At 37.5% G+C, this 23434-nt stretch overlaps 2 protein-coding genes and 1 long non-coding RNA gene across 3 annotated transcripts; all 3 read left to right on the top strand.

Moving 5' to 3' along the window:
• The first annotated feature begins 1953 nt into the window (after nucleotides 1–1953).
• Nucleotides 1954–3809, top strand: LOC138899470 (uncharacterized). Its single transcript, XR_011411133.1, has 2 exons — nucleotides 1954–2240; nucleotides 3544–3809. It is a non-coding gene; the product is annotated as an uncharacterized lncRNA (long non-coding RNA).
• A 1947-nt stretch (nucleotides 3810–5756) lies between these two features.
• Nucleotides 5757–7557, top strand: LOC138898339 (uncharacterized). Its single transcript, XM_070184398.1, has 4 exons — nucleotides 5757–5817; nucleotides 6510–6638; nucleotides 6712–7361; nucleotides 7447–7557. The coding sequence occupies exons 1-4, from the start codon at nucleotides 5757–5759 to the stop codon at nucleotides 7555–7557; spliced, it is 951 nt and encodes a 316-aa protein (XP_070040499.1).
• Nucleotides 7558–16857: 9300 nt separating this feature from the next.
• Nucleotides 16858–20682, top strand: LOC104086854 (selenium-binding protein 1-like). Its single transcript, XM_070185646.1, has 6 exons — nucleotides 16858–17124; nucleotides 17787–17982; nucleotides 18436–18663; nucleotides 18967–19198; nucleotides 19295–19675; nucleotides 20240–20682. The coding sequence occupies exons 1-6, from the start codon at nucleotides 16983–16985 to the stop codon at nucleotides 20519–20521; spliced, it is 1461 nt and encodes a 486-aa protein (XP_070041747.1). The 5' UTR covers nucleotides 16858–16982; the 3' UTR covers nucleotides 20522–20682.
• The last annotated feature ends 2752 nt before the right edge of the window (nucleotides 20683–23434 follow it).

Genomic DNA, 23434 nt, shown 5'->3' with positions numbered 1-23434 from the left:
CAGGTTGTTTTACGTAACTTAACCCAGGTAGAACTTTTTTGCCTAGGGGGATCCAACAAATAGTTCCGGGTAGAAGTACTCTTCGCTCAGGTTGTTTTACGTAGTTTAACTCAGGTAGAAACTTTTCGCCTTGGGGGATCCAAGTCATATTTCGGGTAAAAGTACTATTCGCCCAGGCTCGCTTTTCGCAGTTTAACCCAGGTAGAACCTTTTCGCCTAGGGGATTCATTTTTATTTCAGTAATACAAGGCACCAACCCCTGGTTACATTTCTTTTTCGGGGGTGTCATCCCCTGGTTATATTTTCTTTTAGTAATACAGGACGTCATCCCATGACTACATTCTTTTCAATAATACAGGGTACCAACCCCTGATTACATTCTTTTTTCATAAGACAGGGTATCAACCCCTGGTTACATTTCCTTAACAGTAACAGGGTACACCAATCCTTAGTCGCTTTTTCAATATAGGGTTTTCACTCCCTAGTTTCTTTCATTTTAGACATAGGGTCTCCATTCCCTAGTCTCTATTTTTTTTTGGGTACACCATTCCCGACCTTTTATTGCTTTCAATAAAAAAGTAGTTTAGAATTTTGTTACAATAACTCACGAAAATTTTCTAGTGCAAACTGGGGCAGAAAAATTTTATTTGTTTATTTATTTTGGTGTCTGAGTAGGTTTTACCTCGAGGCACAGGGTTCGAGATGGCCAAAAGAAGAAGTCTCAATTCAGAATAAAAGAAAAGAAAAAATATGTGAATCCAAAATGCAAAAGTAGTTGAAAATATGTAGAATGCTTAAGACATGACTGAAGCCACAAGCATTGGAGTCCCGTTTTGATTAGAAGAAGCTATAGAACAATGAACTAGCACCTACAATTAGCGAGCATCAAGGTTTAGATCAGAGTCTGCATGAAGAACCATTCAAGACTCAAGATCAAGTTTCAGAAGACTCATAGATAGGAATCTTGTAACTCATAGATGATAGGCTTGTTTAGTTTCTTTTTTATAATAGCAGGACCGCGGACTGGAGCCTCGACGGAACCTCACTCGACTCCTCAACTCACTCCACCATTCTCCTTGAACTACACGTGACCTGATTTCCCTATAACCCGGGATATGTAGGTTGTCCAAAACCAGGACTCGGTTGCACCCTATCTTTTATTTCTTTTCCTTTTCAATAACGGTTTGGTAAAAAATTAGTCACATGACTCACCTAACCTTTGCCTGAAAACTCTTCATCTTTCCAAGCATGGAGGGGCAGCTGTGAGCACCTAATTTTTTTACTATATTTTAATTTTTATCACCTTCTGCTATGTAAATATTTTTAAAAATTTAATATATTTTTTAGTTTTGTTACATTTTTTATATATATAGGGTAAGAATTAAAAATAATTTAAAACGACAATTATTACTATTACTATTAATATTATTTTTATTTTTATTTTTATCTTTATTTTAAAATAAAATAAATTTAAAAAACCCAAAAAAAATTAAATATTTTTTAAATTTCGGATGGGAATATAAAACAGGAAAAGTAGAAGTATGGAATTAAAAAGTAAAAGTAAAAGTAGGTGGAAATTGTTTTTTTAAAAAAGTAAAAGAAAGTGAAAAATTTTAAAAATAAAAGTAAAAGAATGTGAAAATTTTAAAAAATAAAAAGTAAAAGAATGTTGGAATTAAAAAATAAAAGTAAAGGTAGGTGAAAATCTTTTAAAAAAGTAAAAAAAAAAAAAGTGGAAATTAAAAAAAAAAAAATTAAATAAGTGAAAAATAAAAAAGTAAAGTAAAAAAGTGGGAAATTAAAAAAATAAAAGTAAAGGAAAGTGGGGAATTATTTTATTTTTTAAAAAAAGAAAAATGGGAAGTAGGGATTCTTTTTAATTAAAAAATTAAAAAAAATAAAACAAATATGAAAAAAACTTGAATTTATTTTCCCTATAAATAGAAGAGAAATGTGAGGAGAAAAGAGGGGGAGAAGAAGAAAAAACAAAGATAGGAGGGAATTGAGAAAAATATTTTTCTTCTTCTACGTTAAAGGAATTTCTACTAGTGTCGTTCTTTCTTCCTCTTTCTTTCGAAAAATGCAGCAATTCATCACCCCGTTTAAGACTCAAAAATTCTCCAAATTCAAGCCTAAAAACACCTTTGAAGTATCCTAATAAATGTAACAAGGTTCTGACTTTGTATCTCTGTCTTCATCGAGGTCACCATGGTCCTGAGACTAAAGTTGATTCGCTAGAGGTATTTTATTTTTCAGATCTTGTCTTTATGACTTATTGAAATTTTAAGATCATTAATTGTTTGATTAAACATTAAAGTCTGAGATAATATATATTGTTATTTGGAAGATTTGTTTCTTTTGGCCCTTTCTGTATATTTCTTTTTGTTTGAAAAATGGCGTGATATTTGGTTCCCTTAGTTGATGTTTTGTTGTTTGGATCTTTTGTTTTAATTTCTTGACTCGTGAATTAATATTATCTTAGCTATCATTATTTTAGTTTGTTTAATAAAAATTTAATCTCTTAAGTATATAAACATTGATGTGAAGAACAATGAAAAATGAGTTTCATTTCAATTCTTAGGAAAGAAAGCAGATTTGGGCCTACAGAGCTGGCCCAACTCCAAAACTCCGCTACTATTCGCCCATCCATGACTTGCAATGAAGATAATTCTCTAAACTGTAATAATAGTAAAGTAATACACTTTTTCATAATAGTAATTTTCATAACCTATAGCGCTTTTAATTAATCTATCGTGATTATGTACACGTTCGCGTGACATGATTATGATTCCCGAAAAAATAAAATCAAAGTACACGTTCGCGCGACTTTGGCCAAAACAATCTTGATAATTAATAAAGCGTGATTAATTATGTACACGTACGCGTGACATAATTTTAAGCGGCCCAAAATAAAACGGATTTACGCACACGTGATCCGTTTTAAAGATTAAATCCATAACACCATAATTAAAAGCGGGTAAAAAGGTAAATGCACATAGGTTTAAAAATGAGTAATAAAACAATTTAATTAAGCCAGGTATGTTTAAGCGACCGTGCTAATACCACGAAACTCGGAAGTGTCTCACACCTTCTCCCGGGTTAACAGAATTTCTTACCCGGTCTTCTGTGTTCGCGGACCAAAAATAGAATCAACCTCCTCGATTTGAGATTCTAAAATATACCGGTGACTTGGGACACCATAACAATTATTCCAAGTGGCGACTCTAAACTAAATTAAATAATCTCATTTCGATTAATGTCATTTTAATTGGAAAAACTTTCTATCCCTCAAAAAAAAAAGAAAAAAAAAAGGAGGTGTGACGTGACTTATTGCGGGAGTCGAAATGTCTGAAATATTAGTGTGTCATTGTCACATCATAAAAATATCTTCTTCCTTTTTATTTTTTATTTTTTATTTTTTCCTTTTTTCCTAAAACATTTTGTTGAGCCAATATCTTGGGATAAGTGAGAAGTAGGAAAAATACATAAATTTCATACTAAATATTTTTAGTAAAAAGTCATTTATACACTCTAACTTTGCAGGATTTCCCTATCCCCTATTCTTGTTCATATCATGTCCATTACCAAAGGCGGACCAATGCTTCGGGAATACGGATTATTGAACTCTGTTAACTTTCGCAAATCCTTTGAATATATAATTGTATATATATTAAAGACGATCATATATTTTGCTCGCAACCCATAAAATCAAAAGTCTGAGGGGCACTGGTTGAGCGCAGTACCCTCGCCACCTTCGGTATTTGTCCATTACTCTCCTAAAAATGATGCATTTATCTTGTGGCGGCCAATGATGCGTCTTAATTTTATTTTATTCATTTCTTTATTCTTTTGCAACTCTTTTTTCAACTTATTATGTGATAGGCTCTCAAGTATGATCACATAATAAATTTAAATTTTGAATTCATCTAGCGATTATAACTCCTTTAGAAAATATAAGAAATGTATCTAAGAAATATTATTATTTTAATATAGGATAATACTGGGAGTAGTTGGCACTACTTAAATATTCAACTAAATAGTTTAATATTCTTGAAAATAAGGAAAATGTCTCGTAAAGCTACACCTTTGAGATAATCAAATTAATCACTAACCTTATCACCATATATTTCTTCTTAATTTGTCAAATATCATTTGATATCTACTGCCTTATTATATGACACGAGGTTGAGTTGTCAAGATAATGACAATCTAGCACGTGGACCTAGAGGGAAATCATGTGAAGATCTCAACCTAAACATTAAAATATTTAAATTATATAGAAGGAAAACATAAATATTTTTAATTTATTAATACATTTAATTTGTTATATAAAATTATTTTTTATATATTTAGGGCTATCAATTAATGTTTCTTTAGAAATTTATCTGCAAACGCCTTTTAAGTATTCAAATGGAGTTTAATCTTTTCTACGTTGTACATAGAATTTACTCTTAAACAAATTCCGTATTCCAACAAAAAAGATCTCATTGTCAAAAAACCTATGCGTGCTCCACCCTCCCTCATTGGAAACCGCTCATTATTTAAGTGGAGAGGATTTTATATATTAATTTAATTGTGGAGTTAATTTTCTAAATCTCGATGTTACATTTGATAGTGTTCATGTAATATTAAACTACGGATGCAATGAGTAGGACATTTATCTATAATGACGATTAACTCTGACCATTTGGTACGCGGGATAAGGTAGGATAATGTGTGAGGATAAGTTTATACCGGCAATCAAATATGAAATACGTTTACCCTAAAAATTGAGTAACAATTAAACTTATATTGTGATTTTAAGAATATGTAATTCAAACCAGTACCAATTGATAAACAACGAATTGAATAGATAAATGAGACAATAAAATAAATCAAACCGGTCTGCAAACAATGTCTCGACCTCGATTCGAGATAGTTTTGAGGTTAGCTAATAAGAACAATAGAGGATGGAACAAACAGCGATGAACAATAAGTAAAACAAAGAAAGCAACGTATGTGTATATTCTTATCAGTGAATAATAATTTGCCCTTTACAAGTGAATGAGATACCTATTTATATAATAGAGGAATCCTAAATAAGGTACAACTCTAATAACGAAAGTAGATCCCATGATTGGTACTAATAACCCCTTTGATTTGATCTGTTCCGGGATTTCCGCCGTGATCCTCGACCGGTTACTGATATCTCGTCATTCCGTTATTAAGCCTTACTCGAAGTTAGTCATGCTTGATCTCGATTGTTGCTGGCCTCGATCTCAATGAACACTTCGATCTTTAGGCGTGATGTTCTATCTTCGAGCTCGAACCCGATCTATTATGAGGTTACCCTCGAGGCAACTCCCCTGCCAACGAAATCGGGTATGCCCGATTTCGACCGTATATAGATAGTCCCCTCATTTTTTGGAGTGTAACGAGAAGAAATGAATTTGAGACTTCGATTTAATACCTCGATAAATTATGACGTCAACATCGTGACGTAAGCGACATAAGCGATTGAAGCGTCGCGTCTGCACAGTTCCCAAGATCATTAATTAACGCCAGTTGATGGTCGGCCACCAGTGCTTTCAAACCATCAAAGTGGCTATTATAAATAGATCGCCTTCATAATCTTCTCAAACTTTACTTTCAAACTTCTTCTAATCTTCAAAAGCTCTTCTATTCTCTTCAAATTCATCAACTTTATCGGTTTTCGTTTGCCAATCTCTTATTAAAGCTCAAAGTCCGCCTTCTTCTTCCTTAAACCTCATATAGCAATGGCAAAAACATCAAAGACCATTCCTCAAGAAGAAAAGGCCTCTTCATCGCGGCCGGACGGTGACAAAACACCGGTAGAGCCACGTATCGAAGAGTGCATTCCCGGGCCATGTGAACTTACTTCCGACTTTAAAGTCAAAAAACACTCTTCGATTCCTAGCCGATGCGAGCCCATGTCTAGATACATCTGTTCGATATCTGAAGGCGATCTCGAGCAAGTGAAAAAAGACTGCTACTGGGAGAATAAATAGGTGGTGATTCCTACCCCCGAGGAGGACATCACCACTCATGTGAATGGGTTCTTATGTGTGTATACTTACCCTTTCACACTGGGTTCTGTCGATCCTGTCATAATCGACTTCTGCCGGCAATACCGGGTAACCCTAGGCCAGATCTACCCCTTTTTTGGCGCATTGTCATTTTGCTCAGATTCTTCTCGAGCAAGTTTGAGGGGATATCTTTCACCCTCGATCATCTCATTAGGCTATACAACCCCCGTCTTTATTGGGGCGGACTGATAAGGCTTCAGCGCCGGGACACGAAGGTGCTGTTCTCGAGTATAGACGAGGATAAGGACCGATGATGGATGTGTCGGTTTGTCCGAGTCAAGACCTCCGACTTAATCCCCGCCGAGAAGATGCCATTCCCCGAAGAATGGAACATGAAGTGTAAGTAGAACGTTACCGATATTGTTTGATTACTTGTTATGTTTCCTCTACCTCTTCTCATCTATATTCTTCTTTATGGTGCAGCTTCCCCCTGGTTTCCTGGTGTAGTCTCGGACCTTGCAGGTTGGGTTCGACAACTGGTTTCAACCTCTTCGTATGCTGAGCGCTCGTGGCGCGATTTGGCCAAGGGTCGATGGGAGGCCAAAAATCATGGTAAGTTCCCATGTCCGTGTTTGATGCTTTCCCTGTGAAATACTTCTTTTTAACTTGATTTCTTCTCATACAGGTCTTAGAGATAATGTCGTCAAGAGGCTGCCTCCCCCCGGGGAAGAGGAGGTCCCGAAGCCGACCAAAGACAAGAAAAGGAGAAGGGCCTCGCCACCAGATACCCCAAAGCCCAGGAAAAGTAGAGCTCGAAAGTCGAAGACTGATCCCGTCGTTCTGCCTGCCGATGTAGTCCAAACACTACGAGATGAATACGAGGAGGGAGAAGATGCCGACTGCCTGCTGGTGGCTCGGAAGAGGGAAGGCATCGAAGTTTCAAGAACTGCTGAGCTGGTGACGGTCGGAGAGGTTCAGCCGCAGACCGAGGTGATCCCGGAGGAAGGTCCGAGCAGAGTCCCCGAGTCATCGGGTGTTGAGGATGCCTTCTGCCGTGAATCGGCGGGTGTGCCCGAAGGGTCTAGTTCTGAGGCCCTTCAAAGAGAAGAGAATGCCCCAAGTGACTCGCTTGGGGCAATTAGCATTGATGATTCACCGTCCGGCCCCACGTTCTCTGAGGGGCAGTTTCGGGATGCCCGGTCCATGGGGACCTCCGATGTAGGAACGGCCCCCGAAAGGGATGATATATTTCGCGGCTGCTTTACGGGAATCGATGATGTTTCTGACCTAGATGCATCACTCATTTTTGATGAGGCTCGGCGGCTTCTGAACCAAGTGAGTTTTACTTGCGATCGATGATGTTACCATGCTTGCATTTCTTCTTATTTATTTAAGTCTGATTTCCTTTCTTTCTGCACAGGCTACGACACTCCATCGAGAAGTGTCCTCTAAATACCGGGCTAAGCTGGCCCGATGTGAGGCTGATCTCAAAAAACTTATAGAGGAGAGAGACGCCATCAAACTCTGCTAGTAGATCCGGGAGTGGAGAAGATGAATATGAAGCTCCCGAAGATGCGGTTCCCAAGGCGGACTAGGCACTTAGGATACTTTGCATATATGAAAGATTCCTTTTCTTTCTGTTTCGTCTCCAATTTCTTATTTATGATAAATTTTGTTTTGCATTTGCCTTGTGAAAACTTTGTTGCAATCGGGTTGTTGTAGCCTCTATAATCGAGTGAGCAATAGCTCGCACTCAGAGTATAACAAATCCTTAGGTTTTTTAGTTAAGCGGGGACGAGTCCCCGAGCTCAACAATATGCTCGGACTTTTGATTTCGAATGCCTTGATCGAAGCCGTAATTGTACTGTTTTTATAGCCGATTTCGAGTAAGTTTCGAACTCACAGTAACAAACCACTTAAGGTTTTATATCAAATAATGATGAATCCTCGAGCTATATTCAAGTCAGTTTCATTTGAGCTCGTAATAGTGGAACCCTTAGGTCTGAATTGAGTGAGAACAAAATCTCGAACCCTAAGTGTATTGGCCCTTAGGCTTTTTAGATAGGGCCGATATGGCCTCTGAAAAATGGCTATTTTTTCCCTTTTTCGGCTTAAACGACTTAGTAAAGAAATTCTTTATGCCTTAACACGCATTTTTTACCCATTGGGGTTTTTTGAGGGTTCGATGTCGATTGAAACCCTTTTGTTTTTTGTGCCTTAACACGTTTGTGTTAAGATAATTTGATATCTCTTAAGGTTTATCGAGGGCTGATTTTATCGAAGACCTTTTGATTACTTGTCGAGGGTAGCCTTTTTTAACTGGTTTTTCAAAGAATTCGAAGGCCTATTTTTATTGTGGGATTCGGACGTCTCCGAGCCGCCTTAATTTGGCCGTAGCCTTTGGGTATGCCTCTTGGGCTTATTTCCCAATAACACTTCAAACTTGTTGGAAGTGTTAGTCCCCGAGAATGATGGCCTTGGCCTATAGATCGAGGGCTGCCTCTTTGAGGTCTTATGAATTCGAGTTTAGATTACTCGAATATGTCGATCGTCGACAACAGTCCCCAAGTGTATGAGGTATATTTACACTTGGCCCTTGAGCCATTTCTCATAAAATCATAAGTATGGAACTTGTATAGTAAAAACTTTTCTTTGAGACACAAGATGTTTGATATAAAAAGAATGCTTCTTTGTATAATTTATACATGCGTACATGTTTTGCCATCGGGGCTAGACTAATCTATACGGACACGGTTCATTCGACCGTTTGGCCCATTACAAAGTTTCTCTATCGAGACCCTTTGACACGAAGTATTTTCCTCGAAAGTGTAACATCCGAGGTTGATGCCCCCCAGTATTCGAGGTTGATTGTAAAGAAACCTTGGATCTATTGAATTGTCCTCAGGTAGCACATAATTGTTGTCTCGTTAAAAATCTTTCCGGAAAAACCCACTTGGAACAAAAATCGATCTAAGGGAAAAAGAGTGCAACGCGTGCTTTAAAACCTAAGGTTTCTATGTATTCGATCGATCACCTGTAGTGAGTTAGTGTCGAATATATAAATGAAAAAAGGGAATAAAGTCATACCTTAGCAATAATACCGTTTGAGAAGCGATATGTTCCAATTATTTGGCAGTTGTTCGTCGTCTATCGTGCCGAGCTTATAAGATCCCTTTCCGATGATGTCGAGGACTTGGTAGGGTCCTTCCCAATTTGGGCCGAGTTTCCCTTTATTAGGATCTCGAGTGTTGATGGTGACTTTCCTCAGGACTAAGTCCCCGACTCTGAAGTGGCGCGGGTTGGTTCTCCTATTGTAGTATCTTTCGATTCGTTGCTTTTGTGCAGCCATTCGAACGAGTGCGGCTTCTCATTTTTTATCCAATAATTCGAGGCTAGTATTTATAGCCTCGTGATTTGACTCTTATGTTGTATGACAAAACCTGGCATTGGGTTCCCCGACTTCGATTGGAATCAAGGCTTCAAAGCCATACACTAAGGAGAACGGGGTCGACCCCGTACTGGATTTTGATGTTGTTCGATATGCCCAAAAGACTTAGGGTAGAATCTCTCTCCATTTCCCCTTAGCGTCGTTCAACCTTTTCTTTAGGTTTTGAATGATAGTCTTGTTCGTCGATTCAGCCGGTCTGTTCCCACTAGGGTGATACGACGTTGATAATATCCTTTTTATTTTGTGGTCTTCGAGGAATTTTGTCATTTTGTTGTTGATAAATTTTTTTCCATTGTCACACACTATTTCGGTAGGTATCCCAAATCGACATACAATATGATCCCAGATGAAGTCTATAACCTCTTTCTCTCTCACTTTCTCGAACGCCTGTGCTTTAACCCATTTAGAGAAATAGCCAGTCATAAATAAAATGAACTTGGCTTTACTTGGGGCCGATGGTAGAGGGCAAACAATATCCATCCCTCATTTCATGAATGGCCATGGGGATAGGACTGAATGAAGTTGTTCTCCGGGCTGATGGATCATCAGTGCAAACCTTTGACATTTATCACATTTTCGAACAAACTCCTTAGTGTCTTTTTCCATGCTACCCTAGTAGTATCCTACTCTAATGATTTTGTGAGTCAGTGATTCGGCACCGGAGTGGTTCCCACAAGTGCCTTCATGGACCTCTCGTAGAACATAATCGGTGTCTCCTGGTCCTAAGCATACTGCCAACGGTCCATCGAATGTCCTTCTGTATAATGTTTCATCTTCAGCCAATGTGAATCGAGCAGCTCTGGTTCGTAGGGCCCTCGACTCTTTAGGGTCCGATGGGAGCTTTCCGTTCTTCAAGTATTCAATATATTTATTCCTCCAATCCCAGGTTAAGCTTGTAGAGTTTATCTCGGCATGACCTTCCTCGATTACGGATCTCGAGAGTTGAATGACAGTCCCCGAGCTGATCTCATCTTCCTCGACCGATGACCCTAAATTTGTAAGTGCATCGGCCTCACTGTTTTGTTCTTGAGGTACGTGCTATAAAGTCCATTCCTTGAAACGGTGCAAGGTTACCTGCAGCTTGTCCAAATACCTTTGCATTCTATCCTCTCGAACTTCGAAGGTTTTGTTTACTTGGTTCACCACCAGTAAAGAGTCACACTTGGCTTCAATGACTTCTGCTCCCAAGCTTTTAGCTAGCTAGAGACCTGCAATCATGGCCTCGTACTCGGCCTCATTGTTAGTCAACCTAGAAGTTTTGATAGATTGCCTAATAGTGCTACCCGTGGGCAGCTTCAAAACGATGCCTATCCCGAACCCCTTCACATTCGAAGCATCGTCTATGAAAAGGGTCCATACCCCTGATGATATACCCGATTTTAACAAGAGTTCCTTTTCGACTTCGAGTACGAGGGTTTGCGTGAAATCGTCCATGAAGTCCGCTAAAATTTGAGACTTGATGGCCGTCCGGGGTTGATATTCGATATCGTACCCACTGAGTTCGACGGCCCATTTGGCCAATCGGCCCGATAGTTCGGGATTGTGCAAAATATTACGAAGTGGGTAAGTGGTTAATACGCATATGGGGTGACATTGAAAGTATGGTCTTAACTTTCTAGAGGCGCTTATCAGTGCAAGTGTCAATTTCTCCAAATGTGGATATCTAGTTTCTGCTTCTCCTAAGGTTCGACTTATATAATAAACGAAAAATTTTGTACCTTGCCCTTCTCGAACTAGGACACCACTTACCGTGATTTTCGATACTGCCAAGTACAAGTAAAGTTTCTCATCTGCCTTTGGAGTGTGAAGCAGTGATGGAATCGATAGGTATCACTTCAATTCCTCTAATACCTGTTGGCATTCCGGGGTCCAGGCGAAATTGTTCTTCTTTTTGAGCAGAGAGAAAAATATGTGGCTTCGATCCGATGACCTCGAAATGAATAGGCCTAAGGCAGCTATCTGTCCAGTTAGCCTCAGCACGACTTTTACCATGTCCACGATGGTGATGTCTTCGATGGCCTTGATTTTATCGGGGTTGATCTCGATCCCCCGATTCGATACCATGAAGCCAAGGAACTTGCCCGAACCGACCTCGAAAGCATATTTCTCGGGGTTGAGTTTCATATTGTATTTCCTTAAAATCTCGAACGTTTCCTGCAAATTAGCTAAATGGTCCTCTGCGCGCAGGGACTTAACTAGCATGTCATTAATATAAACTTCCATTAATTTACCTATTTGTTCTTCGAACATTTTATTTACTAGGCGTTAGTAAGTAGCTCCTGCATTTTTTATCCCGAAGGGCATTATATTATAATAATATATTCCATACTTGGTGATAAATGAAGTCTTTTCTCGGTCTTTCGGGTTCATTTGGATTTAATTGTACCCGGAATAGGCATCGAGAAAAGTAAGGATCTCGTGGCCGGTCATGGCATCGATCATGCGATCGATGTTAGGCAGTGGAAAAGAATCTTTGGGGCACGCGTTGTTTAAATTCTTAATCTACACACATTCTAAGTTTGTTCCCTTATTTAGGGACTATAACTACATTGGCTAACCATTCGGGATATTTCACCTCCCGAATGGACCCTATTTTGAGAAGTTTAATTACCTCGTCCTTTATGAATGCGTGCTTTACCTCGGACTGGGGTCTTATCTTTTGCTTCACCGGTTTGAACCTAGGGTCCAGGCTTAGCCGATGCGTCATTATCTCCGGTGGGATCCCTGTCATGTCTAAATGGGACCAAGCAAAACAATCTATGTTATCAATAAAAAATTGAATAAGCTTTTTCTTGAGTTCGGGGGTTAATCTCATTCCTAGGTATACCTTTCGCTCGGGCAGGTACTCGATCAATATAACTTGTTCTAGCTCTTCGATCGTTGATTTGGTGGCGTCAGAATCTTCGGGAACAATAAAAGTTCGAGGGGTCAGAAAGTCCTCCTCTTCTTCTATCTCCCGCTTCCCTGATTTGGTCGAGGCTAGTGGCTGTGATTGCTATTTGACTTCCTATTTACCTTTGATGCTCGACCTTTCTGAGGTTGATAGTGTCGATATCGGCGTTACCTCATCGAGTGCAAACATTTCCTTTGCAGCATGTTGCTCTCCGTATACTATTTTTACACCGGCCGACGTCGAGAATTTCATCATTTGGTAGAGAGTCGAAGGGACTGCCCTCATATTGTGGATCCAAGGCCTTCCGAGTAGGGCATTGTACCTCATGTCGCCCTCGATTACGTGAAACTTGGTATCTTGAATGGTTCTAGCCACGTTCACCGGTAGAATAATCTCCCCTTTAGTTGTTTCACTGGCCATATTGAAGCCATTTAAGACCCGAGCTGCGGGCATGATTTGATTTTGTAGGCCGAGCTTCTCCCCATGACCCTCGATCGGATGATATTCGCCGAGCTACCTGGATCCACTAAAACACGCTTAACTTGAAATTTGTTTAATAAGATAGAAATTACCAGAGCGTCATTGTGGGGATGAGAAATGCCTTATGCTTCTTCGTCGTTGAATGATAAAGTGCCTTCGGGCACATAATCTCGGGTTTATTTTTTCCTAGTGATTGATACCTTAATGCGTTTGAATATGGGTCCCTGTGGAATGTCGACCCCACCGACGATTATATGAATGACATATTGGGGTTCCTCCTATTCATTTTTCCTATTGGCGTCCCTTTCTCTGAAATGATTCTTGGCTCGATCGCTGAGGAACTCTCGAATGTGGCCCTCATTGAATAGATGAGCTATCTCCTCCCTTAATTGTCTGCAGTCCTCGGTCTTGTGACCATGCGTTCCATGATACTTGCATATCAAATTTGGGTTTCTTTGGGAAGGATCGGTTTGTATGGGTCTGGGCCATCTAGTATCTTTGATCCTTCTGATTGCCGATACAATGCTCGATGCATCGATGCTAAAGTTATATTCTAATAACCGAGGTGCCTCTGTGGGATCAGCATACTTGTCAAAACCACTTTTGCTCATAAGTCCCCGAGAATTCTGTCCTCGATCACTTCTTCGATCGTTCCGGGCGGAATAGCGCCTTGAACCATTGTGCCTTTGATCTGTGGTATATGGTTGATATCGGTCTCTGTTCGGTCTTGGCTCCCTGTCAACGTCCCTTTTGTTTTTAACTGCCAACCTATTTGGATGTACTAAATCGGAAGGGGCTCCTAATTGGTCGTCCTCGACCCTGATCTTTGATTGATATCGATTGTGCACATCTGCCCAAGTTACAACTGGATACTTGATCAAATTTTGTTTCAACTGATGTGATGCTATCGAACTCCGCTCGTTCAACCCTTAGGTGAAAGCTTGAACGGCCCAATCATCTGTGACCAGTGGCAACTCTATGCGTTCCATTTGAAATTGAGACACGAACTCCCTCAGCATTTCATTATCCCTTTGTCTTACCTTGAAAAGGTTTGATTTTCTCGTTGCGACCTTAAGGCCCCGGCGTGTGCCTTTATAAAAGAATCTGCTAACATGGCAAATGAGTCAATGGAATTTGGTGGCAGGTTGTGATACTAAATCATTGCTCCCTTCGAAAGGGTCTCTCCGAATTTTTTCAACAGCACAGATTCGATTTCATCATCTTCTAAATCGTTATCCTTGATGGCGCATGTATATGAAGTAACATGCTCGTTGGGATCGGTGGTCCCATTATATTTGGGTATGTCTGGCATACGAAACTTTTTTGGAATAGGCTTCGGAGCCGCACTTGGAGGAAACAGCTTTTGTACAAACTTTTTCGAATCTATCCCTTTCAAGATTGGCAGTGCCCCCGGTATCTGATCAACTCGAGAGTTGTGTATCTCCATTTTTTTTATCGTTGGCTTCGATTCTCTTCTCCCCTGATTTAATTCTTTTGGTGAGCTCCTCGAGCATTTTTATTACCGCAGGATCAGTCCCCGATTCGTTACCATTCAACCTTTCCGGTACTGGCTCGGTACGACGAGTAATTTCCGGCCCGACCCTATTCGAAGCTCTATGTTGATTTTGTAACTGAGCTATAGCGGTTTGCTGAGCCTGAAGCATCTCGAATATTACTTAGAGACTCACTCCTTCGTCTCCTCTGCCCTGTGTTCCTTGGTCATTAGATCGGCCTTCTCTGCGTACATTCCCATCGAGACCTGCGCCTAGGTCCGCATTTAGAGCAACGTGCGAACTGATATTGCTGGGTTGGGAACCGGTGCTCCCCCGAAATTAGCCTATGGCACCTCGACTCCTGGAGCAATCACATTTTCGTTTTCACCATGGAATCCGAGGCCATTGTCACCGTGTGTGGATGCGTTTTGTGAGTTTGACATGTTTTAATCTAAAAGCAAAGATACTTGACAAAGACAAGCGTAAAATAGTGTGTTTTACCAGAATCAGTACTGAACAATCACTATTATCCTTAGCCCCACGGTGGGCGCCAAACTGTTTATCCTAAAAATTGAGTAATAATTAAACTTAAATTGTAGTTTTAAGGATATGTGATTTAAACCAGTACCAATTGATAAAAAAAATAAATTGAATAGATAAATGGGACAGTAAAATAAATCAAACAGGTCTGCAAATAATGCCTCGACCTCGATTCGAGATAGTCTCGAGGTTAGCTAATAAGAACAGTAGAGGATGGAACAAACATCGATGAACAATAAGTAAAACAAAGAAAGCAGCGTATGTATATATTCTTATCAGTAAATAATAATTTGCCCTTTACAAGTGAATGGGATCCCTCTTTATATAATAGAGGAATCCTAAATAAGATACAACTCTAATAACGGAAGTAGATCCCATGATTGGTACTAATAACCCCTTTGATTTGATCTGCTCCGGGATTTTCGCCGTGATCCTCGACCGGTTACTGATATCTCGCCATTCCGTTATTACGCCTTACTCGAAGTCAGTCATGCTTGATCTCGATTGTTGCTGACCTCGATCTCAATGAACACTTCGATCTCCAGGCGTGATGTTCTATCTTCGAGCTCGAGCCCGATCTATTATGAGGTTACTCTCGAGGCAACTCCCCTGCCAACGAAATCGGGTATGCCCGATTTCGACCGTATACAGTATAAATTTAATGTGAGTCTTAATACAGAATATCCTATCTTATCCCATCTTGTCCCATCAAACTTGAAATTATATTATTCCACCTCCCAGGTGTAATAAATTAGTCCAAGGATTATAATACCGAGATAATTTAATCTGCGTACCAAACGACCCACCAAAACACAGAGAGTACGTCCCATGACTTATTTATTTTTAATACTTAAAAAAAAGGATAAATTAAAACATGAAAATTACATAATACACATTAAAGCTGTATATATTCAAAAGCAAAATATGTGCAAGAATTTATTTATCAATTTAGTATCGTAATATAAGTATCAAAGCCGTAAGGGGATTTCAAATCCCTTTTATTGAAAAATTATACTATGTATATAAGGTTAAAAGTTATATAAGCATGATACTATAAGCTGTTGAATCCCCTTAATTTCTTTGTATTTTTTAATAATTCTTTTGATAAAAATTCTGTTTCCGTGTCACTGACACATTGCAATAAGTCTACTCATACTCACCCGGCGAAGCTACACTTGTTCGAGGGAATCAATTAACACACTTTTCGTTGTAAGAAATACATCACGTCGATGGGTCAATTTTAGTGTGTATTTATAATACGATGACCCCCTTAATTTTTATATGTATTTATTTTTTTATATTTTAAATATATTTAGTAAAAATTCTGATTCCGCTATTATTTACCCCGAAATCAACACAAATCAAAGGATAGTAAAATTCTGACATTTTCTTAACCTAGAATAAATTCGAAAAGCCATCTAAACTTAAAAAGAAAAATAAGCACGATACTATTTGATTCATTCCACCTAGACATGTATCAGTCACAACTCACAACATTCAAAAAGTGATAATGCCATATTATTACATGTTATCCTAAGGGTGTGTCTGGTATATAATTGATAGGATAAAAAATATTTTTTTTTAGAAAATAAGTTTATTTTATGATTTTTTTATTGATAATAATTACTACATTTCAAGTGAAATAATTTCTACTAAAAGAAGAAAATGACTTCCAATTCCTACATCATATCACTTATTTAATCAACATACAGATACTAGTATATCATATTTAATACCAAAAAATTTCACCAAAACAATATTCAAATTTGCTAATTTTATGAAAATATTTTTCATTCTCCAACCAAACATGAAAAATAATTTACAGGAAAATATTACCAAATATTCGGGCATTTTTTTTCTGGCAGGAAGAAAAAATAATCTGGCAATATCAGGATGTATATAGAGTATTATCTCGTCTATATACAGACAAAACGCTGCATAGCCGTGAACATAGTAACTAGTCCTAAGACTCCAACGTGTTTGGTTTCCCTATATATATGTATAACCTTTGTAGTTAGAGGTCAAAAGTCTTATTATCACACTATTTGTCGTCTTTTTCTGATCTGAATATTTTTGTAAATTCACATTTTTCCGGCGAGAAAATGGCGACGGATGTGGAGGTGATGCAGCATGGCACGGTGGAGATTAATGGATGTTGCAAAAAAGGACCTGGTTATGCTTCTCCACTTGAAGCTATGGCTGGTCTTAAAGAATCTTTAATTTATGTCACCTGTATTTATACAGGTAATTTGTTTCTCTTTTTGTATATATAGATTTTGTGTTTTTTAGATAACGGAGAAATTTCCGTAGGCTAGTGGCTCATGGTTCGAAACTCGAGATAATGATTAACTTGCTCCTTTATATAACAGTTTTTGTTTAGGTTTCAACCTCGACGTCTGCCTAATCCATACATCACAAGCTATAATCTTACTAGGGGCAGTTTTGTGTTTTTTTCTTGAAATTAGTTAATGAAAAATGAGATTTTTTTGCTTTGAGGGGTGGATGTTTTTCTGTAAAGTGGATAAATTTGAGGGGTTTTCACTTTCTTTATTTTATTTTTGAAGTAAAACTAGTTGAAAATTGGAATATTTATCTTTTCTTTTGCTGATAAAGTATGGTTCTTTCTTTGTTTTTCTGATACCCTTTTGGGGGTTTTGGAGGGGGGAGGTTGGGAGAGCAGGGGAAGAGATAAACTTTGCTCTGGAAATTTATTGTAAGATTATGATTGCTAAAAGAAATCTGTCTTTTGTGGGCCAAAGGGAAATCTTGAGTGTTATTGTGATATTCTTTTAAAAATCATTAAGTGTTCTTCACACTCCACTAAATTATACTACTAGATGTTAAAGACGTTACCTATAAAGTTTAAATAGTTAATTCACCTCTGATTATATGGTTAATTTCTACAGGTACAGGAAGGGGAAAATCTGACTACTTAGCTACGGTAGATGTAGATCCTAATTCACCATCTTATTCCAAAGTAATCCATAGGCTGTCTATGCCTTATGAGGGTGATGAATTGCATCATTCTGGTTGGAATTCTTGCAGTTCTTGTTATCGTGATCCTTCAGCTGCTCGACGATATCTCGTCCTGCCTTCACTTATGTAAGAACAATATCTCTGCTGTTATGTTTTGTGATTGATCTTTAGTCATCAGTTCCAAGGTCTCAAGTTGTGCTAAATTTAGCTCAAAACAATTTCCGTGATTATAAAATTTGAACTTGTGGATGGTGCTATGTTTTTATAATAACCCTCTTGTATCATCAATGTGAGTTGTTTTTGTCAATGTTTGGGACTGAGGCGTAGTTGTTGTTGTTGTATCAGTAATGTGAGTTGTTTGTGTCAATGTATGAGTCTGAGACGTAGTTGTTGTTGTATCATCATCAATGTGAGTCTTTGTTTGATCCTTCTATTCCATGTGAATATTTATGTGAAGGCAGGGAAACTTTAGCTTTTCGACTCGCCTATAATGTTCCTGAGAAAAAAAAGAATCCATTTTGATGACTATATGCAACTTATTTGATATTCAAGCTTTTCTATAAATCTTAATTATTGCAGATCAGGACGCATTTATGCAATCGACACGCAAAAGGATCCAAGGGCTCCCAGTTTGTATAAAGTTGTTCAGCCAGATGATGTGATCCAAAAGACAGGATTAGCGTTCCCTCACACCGCTCACTGCCTTGCTTCTGGTGAGATACTGGTGTCATGTCTTGGAGATAAAGATGGAAACGCCGAGGGGAGCGGATTTCTTCTTCTTGATTCAGACTTTAACGTGAAAGGAAGGTACTGTATAGTTTGTACTCTCTTGCGAGCTGAATTACCTCTATCAGTTTTGTTTGTATCCACTCGCCTTGGTCTCTCGCCGATGGTTATCTTTAAAATCCAACCTAGTAGTTAAGAACAAGAAAATTACAAGAGTCTCTACATCTAAGGAAGAACAGAAACGATGCTATTTTGTCCTTAACTTTCAGTTCCTGTCCTCTTGACGGTTTATTAAGGAAATCTGAAGTTCTGTAGTTTTAGTGAAAGTAGACTATGCTCAATGCCTAAGCAAAAGCAGATTTTGACGTTTTTCTTATATCTTAGATGGGAAAAACCAGGGCATAGTCCGCTCTTTGGTTATGACTTCTGGTACCAGCCTCGACATAACACCATGATCAGTTCCTCTTGGGGAGCTCCATCCGCTTTCACGAAAGGTTTCAACCTCCAGCATGTTACTGATGGACTTTATGGTCGGCATTTGCATGTCTACACATGGCCTGGTGGTGAACTAAAACAGACATTGGATCTTGGAAACACAGGGCTCCTGCCGCTAGAGGTAATCAAACTCCCATGTTCTCCCTTTGTAACTTTGCGCCATGATTTATCCTGCTGAATTACATAAATATATCCATTTTCCTTATATCATCTATAGGTTAGGTTCCTGCATAATCCATCTGAAGCGATTGGGTACGTCGGGTGTGCTTTGACCAGTAACATGGTGCGATTTTTCAAGAATCCAGATGGCTCGTGGGGTCATGAGATAGCAATCGCGGTAAAACCGGTGAAGGTGCAGAACTGGATTCTTCCAGAAATGCCTGGTCTTATTACTGACTTTCTGATCTCTCTTGACGATCGTTTTCTATACCTGGCAAACTGGCTACATGGTGACATTAGACAGTACAATATCAAAGATCCTGCCAATCCTAAGTTGACTGGCCAAGTATTTGTTGGAGGAGTGTTTCAAAAAGGAAACTCTGTACTTGCTGAGGCTGAAGATGGTTCAACATACCAAGTGGATGTCCCAGAAGTCCAGGTAATTAGTATTGAAAATTACACCTTTATAGTGATAGTAATGCTTCCGCAAATGACATGTTTCAGATTCTCCCTTGCTCAAAAACATATGATATGCTGCTTCCAAATTCACTACTTATATCAGGAAAATATGAATTCATTTAGTCAAGTTTTAGCATTTTGCTTACTTCTCAAGTCTCTGTTCATAGTATTTTTCCGCTCCGGTTTCCTAGTACCTTGCCATTGTTACTGTTTATTGATATTGCTTTTTCCATTCATTTTTCTGACTCTATCTTTTTGGCCTCTGTTGATGTTACTGTTCTATTTTCTCTTTTCATCTTCTTGTGCCGAGGGTCTATAGTAAACAGCCTCTCTATCCCATAGGGTAGAGGTAAGGTATGCGTACGCACTACCCTTCCCAGACCTCATTATACTGAGTTGTTGTTGTTTACTTCTCAATTTCATTGCGGAATTCAAATATGGTTGTTTTTATTATCTTAGATTGTTTATATCTACCCCTTTGTCCCGAGTGTTGTTTTTGATTCACGTGCACAATCAAATAAATGACCTCGTGAATTACTTTCAGGGACATCGGTTGAGAGGGGGACCTCAGATGATACAGTTGAGTCTAGACGGGAAGCGTTTGTACGCTACAAACTCATTGTTTAGTACATGGGACCGCCAATTCTACCCCGAGCTATTGGAGAAAGGAGGTCACATATTACAAATCGACGTTGACACTGAGAAAGGTGGCCTTGCTATAAACCCGAGATTTTTCGTTGATTTTGGAGCAGAACCTGATGGTCCATCCTTGGCTCATGAAATGAGGTATCCTGGTGGTGACTGCACTTCTGATATTTGGATATAAAGTGGCTAAAAAACTGATCAAGAATAAAGTCTGGTGACTCTGGTCCCATGTTGTTAGTTTGCCTACTGAATATCCAAATGTATTCTATTAGTGAAACAAATGTCTGTACTGTACCTTAAAACAACACTTCAATAATTTTAGCTTGCACTTGTCCTTTTAAATTTCCTCCTCTCTTTCCTCATATTTACATCTTTTCATTACAAATGGCTCCTTATCTTGTTGGTCCTTTTCTTGTTTTCAGAACTTTTAAAACTACTAACATTTGTCTTAAGCATCATCTGCAAAAGCTTCTGTTTTTCTTCTTTTCTGTTTTCCTTTTTATGGGGTGGTTGAGTACAAGTACGTTGTAGAAAAGATTGGAAAAAGAATTATTTTTCTCCTCAGAAATGTAATGCTGAATTAAACAGCATTATTTCAAGCTAATACAATGGATTAATATAAATGAAAAAATTATCACATCTACAGCTTTTCCTAGTATTTTTTTCTAGGTCAGAGTCTTCAAATCACCTTCACCCACGACCGTTAGGTCCTGTGTTCAAGTTACGGGAAAGTGTAAAAACACTATATATCCTCTTAATCTGGGAGGGATTTCAAAAAAAAAAAAAAAAGACCAATTATTGTGACATCCACCAAATGTCATCTTTTTTTTAGCAGTAAAAGGGTTGAGTTTTTCTTTTTACCAAGTAACCTCATCAACTATTCCTTTTTGTGAATCAACCATCCATATAAGTAGAATTCACATTTAGGGGCGGAGTTAAGGGCCACAAGGGGGTTCATTTTGCTAGAAATTATATTTTATATATAATGTTAAAATTATTTTTGTATGTAAAAATAGTAGATGTATCTCTTAAGTTTTTTCATCTGTTTACTTCTTTATACTTTGAATGTCCTTACACAAAATTTTAACTCCGCACAAAATCAATTATTTTCTATGGTAATTGACAAATAAATCGTTTTTTATTCTTTTTGTAATTACGTATACCCTCATCTTCAAGGAAAAAAAATAATATTAACTAGATAAAAAGAAAAATAATTAAAAGCATATTCAAATAAACTAGTGAAATACTATTGCACACATGAAATTCAACTTGAGCGATTGTGTAGCGTACCACCATCTCTCCTCTACGTAGATCCACAAGATTATTCGTTATGAGAAAGAAAAGTTGCATGTAATATCATTTCTTAAGAGACATTACACGAGCCCATTAAATTTATATTTCACGTCGAAAGTTATAGATTCAGTTGAACCCGATGTAATAATAAGGCTAGTTTTGCCTCTGGCCCTAACAACACCAACAAGATGGATTTTATTTATCTAAAGAAAAGGGGTTTTAACGTCGTATACCCCTCTATAAAAACTTTTACTCACTATGCCTTAATTATGAAAGTTACATTGTATATCCATAAAGGAATTACATCGCATATCTTGATAGAGAATCTTATGCGTGTAACAACCATTATTAATAAGGGGATAATATCCCTTAAATGTAGCCTTTATTATTGAAACGTGTACTCAGTGAATTTTGAGATTCACATATCTCCTAATTAAACCATATTCCTATTTTCCATCAGAACTTCCTGTGATATTGTATACTCTATACTTTCAAATCTTCCCATATATTATGAACATACCACAATATTCTAATTTGGAATACAATTCAAATCGAATATATCACAATATTCTAATGACAAGTATAATATCTAAACCAAGCATATCACAGTAATCTAATTTAGAATATATTATTCAAAGTAAATATACCATAATATTTTAATTTGTAATATATTATACAAATACTATAATAATCTAATTTGGAATACAACATTCAAACTAAATATACCATAATATTATAATTTGGAACACAGTATTCAAACCGAACACACTATAATATTCTAATTTGGAATGCAATATTCAAACAATATTTTAATTTGGAATACAATATGAAACCAAATATTTTATAATTTTTTAATTTAAAAAATCTGGTTTGAATACTATATTCCAAATTAGAATAGTGTGGTATATTTGATTTGAATACTATATTCAAAATTAGAATATTATCGTATGTTTAATTTGAATATAATATTACACATTAGAATATTGTGTTATGTTCGATTTGAATATTGTATTCCAAATTAGAATATTATAGTTGTTTGATTTGAATATTGTATTTTTCATTAGGATATTGTGATGTATTGGTTTGAATAGCATATTCTAATATTTTATTTTAGTTTAGATATTATATCCCTAATTTGAACATTTTCATCTTATTTTATTTTTCTTTTGATTACATAGATGAAAGAGGATAAAACAATTATGGAGGACTTCATAGAGAAATTGCTAGGGTTTGGACTTTTTGGTGAACATGTATAATTCTAATTTCTTAAAATGTGGGATGATGGAGTATTTTAAGAGATTTATTAAGTTGGTTGAGAGATAATTTAGTTCCTTAAAAGATGTGATTTATTTAATGGCATATAATGATATTAAAAGTTTAAAAGTAATAAACTTTTATAAAGTTGGTATACAAGGTAATATAAATATTTCAAAGGTATATGGAGTTAACTAGCATTTTCAGTGGGATACTGTGTAGATTACTTAAAAAAAGGAGGTATCACCGATATGGAAAGCAAAATTGGTATCCTATGACAACCCATAACAGGAATTGGCGATTGTTTTGCCTTATATTAGGTTTGGAAAAGATAGCCCCAAATAATTAGCATTGTATAGTCAAATCCTAAAAAAACTACTCTCTTATATATTCTCTCTCAAACAATTGGTCCCAAACCGTCTACTCCCCCCACCCCCCCCCTCTTCGCCGCTCACTTCTCTTCTTGTTCACTGTTTTCCTTCCCCTTTCTCTCCTTGTATTTCTTCTATCTCTTCTCTTTCACTCTTATAGTTTAGCAAAAATTCTT

The sequence above is a fragment of the Nicotiana tomentosiformis genome, chromosome 9 (genome assembly GCF_000390325.3).
Source record: "Nicotiana tomentosiformis chromosome 9, ASM39032v3, whole genome shotgun sequence".
Lineage (NCBI taxonomy): Eukaryota > Viridiplantae > Streptophyta > Magnoliopsida > Solanales > Solanaceae > Nicotiana > Nicotiana tomentosiformis.
This window is presented reverse-complemented; position numbering and strand designations above follow the sequence as displayed.

Bases quoted from the DNA above. Each gene is read 5' to 3' on its own strand.
- LOC138898339 (XM_070184398.1), top strand. From the start codon at position 5,757: ATGGCAAAAACATCAAAGACCATTCCTCAAGAAGAAAAGGCCTCTTCA. The intron at 6,639-6,711 runs GTAAGTTCCCAT...CTTCTCATACAG, and splicing joins ATGGGAGGCCAAAAATCATG to GTCTTAGAGATAATGTCGTC. The intron at 7,362-7,446 runs GTGAGTTTTACT...CTTTCTGCACAG, and splicing joins CTCGGCGGCTTCTGAACCAA to GCTACGACACTCCATCGAGA.
- LOC104086854 (XM_070185646.1), top strand. From the start codon at position 16,983: ATGGCGACGGATGTGGAGGTGATGCAGCATGGCACGGTGGAGATTAAT. The intron at 17,983-18,435 runs GTAAGAACAATA...TAATTATTGCAG, and splicing joins CTCGTCCTGCCTTCACTTAT to ATCAGGACGCATTTATGCAA. The intron at 19,676-20,239 runs GTAATTAGTATT...AATTACTTTCAG, and splicing joins TGGATGTCCCAGAAGTCCAG to GGACATCGGTTGAGAGGGGG.